We start from the raw sequence: 7,238 nt of genomic DNA on the forward strand, positions 1-7,238 counted from the left end.
TCCACCCATAAATCTCTTTTCTTCTCCTTTACCTGATTATTGTGTTATTGTTTTTGCTTCTTTTATTATTTTTGCTTCCCTTTTTTGGAGCACATAGTAAAACTGGATGTAAACATTGCATTGTCGGCCCAAATGCTTGTAGCTTCTCTATTTGAACTAAACTACTTTTAGTTCAAACAGAAACTTAGTTCCACTATTGTAACACTTAAATATCACTAGAGGGAAGTATTGGAATAAATAAGGCTATGACTTTGGTTTTTGGTTTTTTGTTTTGTTTTGTGTTTGAGGGTCTTAGAATAATGCTATGGGGTTTTTTTTCCCCCTTAAGGTATATTTTAGTTATTCTTTGATAAATTTCAGTACATTAGGGTTTCAAAATGGTAATTATTTTGAGTCTTTTTTGAAAAATGTTTTTATTTCTTTAGGACGTTTTCTCTTATTCTCGTTCTGGATCTTTCAAAACCTAATGATCTTTGGCCCACCATGGAAAATCTCTTGCAAGCCACAAAAAGCCATGTAGACAAAGTGATAACGAAACTGGGAAAGACAAATCCTAAAGCAGTTTCTGAAATGAGACAGAAGATCTGGAATAATATGCAGAAGGATCATCCTGTGAGTTGCTGTTTGGGATTATTACTGGACTCCTTAGTCCCGTATATAGTTAATGATAACATCACAAACAACTTCTTTAGATTTTTATGCATGACTTGAAATTCATTTGATGTAGATGAACCTGCTTACTGGAAAATTACAGCAATTTATTAAAACCTCAGTAAAAGCAAACAAGAAAGAAGATTCCTTGTATCTTCTTGTTAGACATCTTCTGTGATTGTTATGGCATATTACACCAATCAGAGAAATAAGAGTTTTAAAGTAGTGGTTTGATATTGATTTTATAATCTCTGTAAAAATGAAGATAAAAAGCCAGATTGTACAAAAGTTACCTGACAAAGACTAGATGAAGCTACAACTTTAAGCAAGAGGTAGAGTTTTAATAGCCTTCACTATCACTCTGCATTTTACATTCATTTGTTTCTGTCACTTATTCAGGATCTTTTTATCATCTGACAGCTAATTAAATTATAAAGTTACTATGATAGTAACACAGGTTCCTCAAATACAATCATAAATATCAGCATCTGGAAAACTAAGAGCAGCATTTTATATTATCCAGAGTTTATAAGAAAGTGTAGCCAGGTGCAGTGGCTCATGCTTGCAATCCCAGCACTTTGGGAGGCTGAGGCGGGCAGATCACGATGTCAAGACATCAAGGCCATCCTGGCCAACACGTGGTGAAACCCCATCTCTACTAAAAATACTAAAATTAGCCGGGTGTGGTGGTGTGTGCCTATAGTCCCAGCTACTCGGGAGGCTGAGGCATGGGAATCGTTTGAACCTGGGAAGCGGAGGTTGCAGTGAGCCAAGATCGCGCCACTGCACTCCAGCCTGACGACAGAGTGAGATTCCTCCTCAAAAAAAAAAAAAAAAAGAAGAAAGTGTTTACATAGGAAATAATGAAACAAAACAAATCTATGCTGGATAAATGCTATTCCAACAAACAGTTAACATAAAATAGAAGAAAAAACCAGGAAGGTAATATGTTATATAAGGAAATAAAAGGGTAGAAAAAGGAAAATAATAAATATAGTAATTTAAGGAATTGCCATTTCTAGTTTTACACTTATGAAATATAGCTTAGGCAGTGAAAGTTAAATATTGGAACAAATTCTATGTCAAGCAAATTAAGTAAACACCTATGAAGAGATTGAAAATGGAATGTTTTTGGAAGTAAATAGAAATTGCTAAGCACCTAGCATTAAAGAATTATAATAAATCAATGAAATATGTTTATTAACAGGATCGTGAATTAATTGACCCATTTCCAGTACCTCTGGTCATAATTGGAAGTAAATATGATATTTTTCAGGTAAGCTCTTCCACTTCTAGCTGAGTTTGTTGTACATACATGGCTGTGCTTTTTATGAGGGAGGTACAAAAATAATGTCAACATAAGAAAAATAATTATTGAAGGAATAGATTAGTAAGTCATATATCTTAAAGATTTTGGAAAAGAAGACATAGTTGGGACAGAAAAACATAGGTAAAGAAAATAAATGCAGTGATTAGAATGGGGATAAGGCAGATTTAGAAAACGAATCCTGCCGGGCACAGTGGTTTATGCCAGTAGTCCCAGCACTTTGGGAGGCTGAAGGGGGAGGATCACTTGAGCCCAGGAATTTGAGGTTACAGTGAGCTGTAATCACACCACTGTACTCCAGCTTGGGTTACACAGTGAGACACTGTCTCTTAAAAAAAAAAAGGTCTTCAACCCAGTCACTGGGGAATAGGACTTACTTCCCAACTTTTAAATTGAAGAAAGTAGAAAATTAGTTCCTTCTTATCTTTGCTTGTCAGAGAATCGTTAGGGTATTCCACACTATGAAATGTGTGCTTATATCTAAATTCTGTTGAGCTAAGTATTTAAACAAAGAAAGATCTGATAGCTGAAGCTCTAAGAAGGCTGCAGCTATTGTTCAACTCTCTATGAAACAAATATCAAGGTAATGGAATACTATTCCTGAAGGTGAGTTTAAAAAAATAAGAAATAATCTATTTCTACATTTAATAATTTGAATCTTCCTGCTATAGATATTTGGTTATCTTGACTTTTTTAAATGACATATTTCTACAGGATTTTGAGTCTGAGAAGAGAAAAGTAATATGCAAGACACTTCGATTTGTTGCACATTATTATGGAGCATCATTAATGGTTTGTACATTTCTTGTCCTTTGGGCTTGAATGGACAGTACCAAATTTGGGGAAGTTAGCAACTTGATGCACAACTACAAGGAATAAATGCTTTTGCTAATGCACATGGTCCCATTGCTTTCCCACTGCTGAAGACCTCTCCTTACAGAGCGTTTGATAATGCATCTGTTGAACATGTGCTACTAGTTGGTCTCCCCCTTCTTTGGAACAAAAGTTCTAAATTGTTTATATCCATAAATCCCAACCAAGTTTAAAGAGACAAGTTGATTATCTATTTATTCTTTTTTGGTATCCCCTTAAGAATTAGAATCTGTATTCCCTTAAAAGAAAAACAAAAAAATAACTCTAACAGTGTGTGTACTGGGGATGAAGGCTCTTTTGAAAAGTGCTGTTTGTTGTAAAAGTTAAAAACATGAAATCTGAAGGCATGCTCCCTGGTTTCGAATCTCAAGGTGACCATTTATTAGACGTGTGATCTTAGGCAAGTCACTTAATTTCACTTAAGCCTCATTGTCCTCCAGGGTAAAATGGAGAAAAATAATATCTTCTTCATAGGGTTGTTGTGAGGATTCAAAGAGGGAGTATATGTGAAATGCTTAGCACAGGGCCTAGAACAGAATATTACTCAATAAATGTTGGTTTTTATAATCACTGTTATTATCTCCCATAGCAGGACTAAACTTCACTAAATGTCCTTTAATGCTATAAAATATAACAACTTTTTTTTTTTTTTTTTGAGACAGTCTCACTCCATCACCCAGGCTGGAGTGCAATAGTGTGGTCTTGGCTTACTGCAACCTCTGCCTCCTGGGTTCAAGCGATTCTCCTGCCTCAGCCTCCTGAGTAGCTGGGACTACAGGCGCGTGCCACCACGCCCGGCTAATTTTTATATATTTAGTAGAGACGGGGTTTCGCTATGTTGGCCAGGCTGGTTTTGAACTCGTGACCTCGTGATCTGCCCTCCTCAGCCTCCCAAAGTGCTGAGATTACAAGCATGAGCCACCGTGCCTGGCCAAAACATTTTTATTTAAAAAATTTCCAGCTGGGTGCAGTGGCTCACACCTGTAATCCCAACACTTTGGAAGGCTGAGGCGAGAGGATCATTTGAGCTTAGGAGTTTGAGACCAGCCTGGGCAACATGGCAAGAACCTGTCTCTACAAAAAATTTTAAAAATTAGCTAGCCATGGTGGCACACACCGGTTGTCTCAGCTACTTGGGAGGCTGAGGTGGGAGGATCATGTGAGCTCAGGAGGTCAAAGCTGCAGTGAACCATAATCACACCACTGCACTCCAGACTGGGCTTGTCTCAAAAAAAAAATTTCCTTTACATTTGAATAATTATTTAATGGTCTCTTTTTTCCTCCAAATTAAAGCACTCAGAGGAACCTAGAGACAACATGGTCTAGCCCCTTGCCTTCATGGCTAGAATATTTTGACTGAAAGTAATATTTACAAAGTATGTATTCTCAGTTTTTATACCTTTCAAAACATTATACATACCTTTCATTACGTATTTTCTTAAAAATGATCACCTCTTATGTTTGAATTGTATTTGCTTACGTATTCGGTTGACATAGTACTTTGGGAAATGTTCTTATTTACTATTTTGAGAGGATATGGGGAATTTAAAGTGAATGACTCATTGAGGGTACAGAGGTAAAGATCTTGCAGTTACTTATTTTTGCCACTAGAGAGGGTCACACATTTACTTCTGGTTATCAAGTTAGCTGAGGGAAATCCCTGTATTTCTTTAGGAACAGATTACATTTGATGGAGGGCTCATTCTGGTCTCACAGGTACAAATTTAGATGAAGTCAGGTCAATGCAGGCCACAGCAAGCCTGGGATTCACTGTGGCCCAGGAGATGGAACAAGATCAGGGACCAGGGAATGACTTTGAGAAGGGCTTCATCTCAGCTTTCAGTAAGCCCAAAGGAACAGGGTTTGGGTTAGTGGAGTACTTTTGGACCACCAAAGGAACCATAAGGCCTTTCGGGAAGAATGTAGCCAAAGTGATCAAAGCCCCATCTTTCAGTTTCACATCTCCTCTTACCCTCTGCCCCATTTAAGGAAGAAAGTTGGGTACTGCTTTGCAAAATTCCATGATATTTAGCAGGGTTTTTTTTTCCAACACTGTAGTTGATCCTATACAGTGCAGTTGAGAATATTGATTCAACATTATGAACAATCTAATTAAGTTAATAAAAACAAAACACAGGCCAGGCGTGGTAGCTCTTGCCTCTAATCTCAACACTTGGAGGGTGAGGTGGGAAGACCACTTGAGGCCAGGAGTTTAAGACCAGCCTGGGCAACAAAATGAGACCTTGTCTTGACCAAAAAAAAAATATTTAATTAGCCGGTCATTAGCATCATAGTGCATGCCTGTGGTCCTAGCTACTCAGGAGGCTGAGGCAGGAGGATTGCCTGAGCCTGGCAGTTCAAGGCTGCAGTGAGTTATCATCACACTGCTGCACTCCAGCCTGGGCAACAAAGCAAGACCCCATCTCTTAAAAAACCAATATGTTCCTCACCCCCCAAAGAGAACAGGAGAAGACTGATAAGTTAACCAGATTCAGAGGAGAGCCTTCAGGATGGCAGGGACTTAAAATTATTATATATGAGGACCAGTAGAATATCACCTAAAATGTGATAACTCTCTTATATAGTTGAAGGAATGTTCCATAGAAAAGTGACTAAATTCATTCTTTACTATTCTAAAGTCCAAAAAAAAGGAATCAACAGAGTTTACTCAAAATATGAAAACACTTTCTAATACTACCACTATCTGAAAACAGAATGAATTATTTGGGGAGATGAGTTCCCAGGTATTGAGTTTGTTTAAGCAGAAGGCCTTCAGGTCTTTGTGAAGGGTGTTTCAGAAGTGATTGATGCAGCAGATGGAGAAGTTGGGTTAGAAAACTTCTAATGTTCTCCCAGCCCTATGTTCTGTGAAATATGTTTGTGATTAGGTTTTTCCTTTCTCATAAAGAAAATAAAATTAAACAGACCAGTTATATTTCTAAAATTCAGTTAAAGTTTTCTATATGTATTTTTAAACATGGTCTCAGTAGAAGGATTACAATTATTTCAATGCTTTCTTTTAAATAAATGTATCAGATCTTATATATACACATGAATGTTCTCATTTGAATACTTTCTCTGAGAGCATTAAGAACTTTCTGTTCTTAATCCAGAACGAGGCTTACCTTGTGGAATTGCCATTGGAACCATAATGCTGATATCTTTGCTTCATAATTAGATTTCATTTCAGTTCAAAATTGTTCTTCTCACTTCCATACCTCTTAGTCATTTTGACTTGGCTGTGAATGACTTTTGGTATCTACAGAAATCCAATCTAGTTTTTAAAGATTTGTAGAGTAACCATATGTCCTGGTATTCATCTGATGTCACAGCTTAATTATTAATAGTACCCAACCCTTTTCATTCTCTGAAATGTTCTGGTTATGGTTTCCCTAGTTATATGCCAGCATTGAAAATATTCAGTAGCTTAGGCACTAAAAGCAATTTAAAAAGAAGTTTAAAAATTACTTTAGTGAGTATCAGCATCGTTAGACCAGTCTGCAGTCCCACAGTGACTGTTTGGAAGGCAGCAATACACCCTTGGATGTGAAAGCTACTTTTGAGGTATACCTCTTATTTTCTAACCAACCCAACTGCATTTTGGAAAATTTTCTTTTAGACCATAATGAGTACGTTTACACACATACAGCCCATAAACATACATTCATATATACATTTTAAAGAAATTATTTGACAGTGATTATGATTCATTTGTATGAGTAGCTGAAATGATTAGTACATAAACACAAGTCCTTTCCACATCATGTACTCATTAAGTTTGAAGAACAAGTTAAAGTTACCAAGATTTCTTTATTCAGGTTTTGTTTTGTCTACTCAAACAAAAGTATTTTTTGGGCAACTAAATAGTGATTCTCTTTGCAATCTGTATTTGTTCAAAGCCATATTTATTTTACCTGTTTCTGTGATTGGAAAATAGAGCATATAATTTGTTCTCCTGATTTGTTTAAAGTTTACCAGTAAATCAGAAGCTCTGTTACTAAAAATACGTGGAGTTATCAACCAGTTGGCATTTGGCATTGACAAAAGGTACTGCTAAGGTATTTTTTATATCATTTATTGAGTGATTGATTTAGCCAGTGTTGTCTCATCTGATTATTGTTCTACTCAGTCTGTTGTGTCTTGACCAGGAAAGTGACCTCGATGGTTAGTCTTAAAGGGATAATTTCTTTTTAAAATTATTTTTATTATTATTTATTTTGTCATGACTCAACATAAAGGGGATAATCTCATATTATTTCCTGCTTATATTCTTTAAATATTTCTCAAATTTTGCAACCAAAATGTTACATAACATTTAGTTTGAGGCTGGAATAAAATAATGATAATATTATACTTGCTCCCTGATTTATTTTACTTCCTTTCCCAC

At 36.2% G+C, this 7,238-nt stretch overlaps 1 protein-coding gene across 2 annotated transcripts in view; it reads left to right on the forward strand.

The window, feature by feature from the left end:
- DYNC2LI1 (dynein cytoplasmic 2 light intermediate chain 1) overlaps positions 1–7,238 on the forward strand; it is a 55,830-nt gene that overhangs the window by 20,209 nt on the left and 28,383 nt on the right. For both annotated transcript variants that reach the window (XM_023195726.1, XM_023195727.1), the window contains exons 6-9: positions 426–612; positions 1,859–1,927; positions 2,693–2,770; positions 6,822–6,898. In XM_023195726.1, coding sequence (XP_023051494.1) covers positions 426–612; positions 1,859–1,927; positions 2,693–2,770; positions 6,822–6,898 — 411 coding nt within the window. The remainder of the gene's footprint in view (positions 1–425; positions 613–1,858; positions 1,928–2,692; positions 2,771–6,821; positions 6,899–7,238) is intronic.

This window comes from Piliocolobus tephrosceles, chromosome 15 (genome assembly GCF_002776525.5).
Source record: "Piliocolobus tephrosceles isolate RC106 chromosome 15, ASM277652v3, whole genome shotgun sequence".
Classification (NCBI taxonomy): Eukaryota; Metazoa; Chordata; class Mammalia; order Primates; family Cercopithecidae; genus Piliocolobus; species Piliocolobus tephrosceles.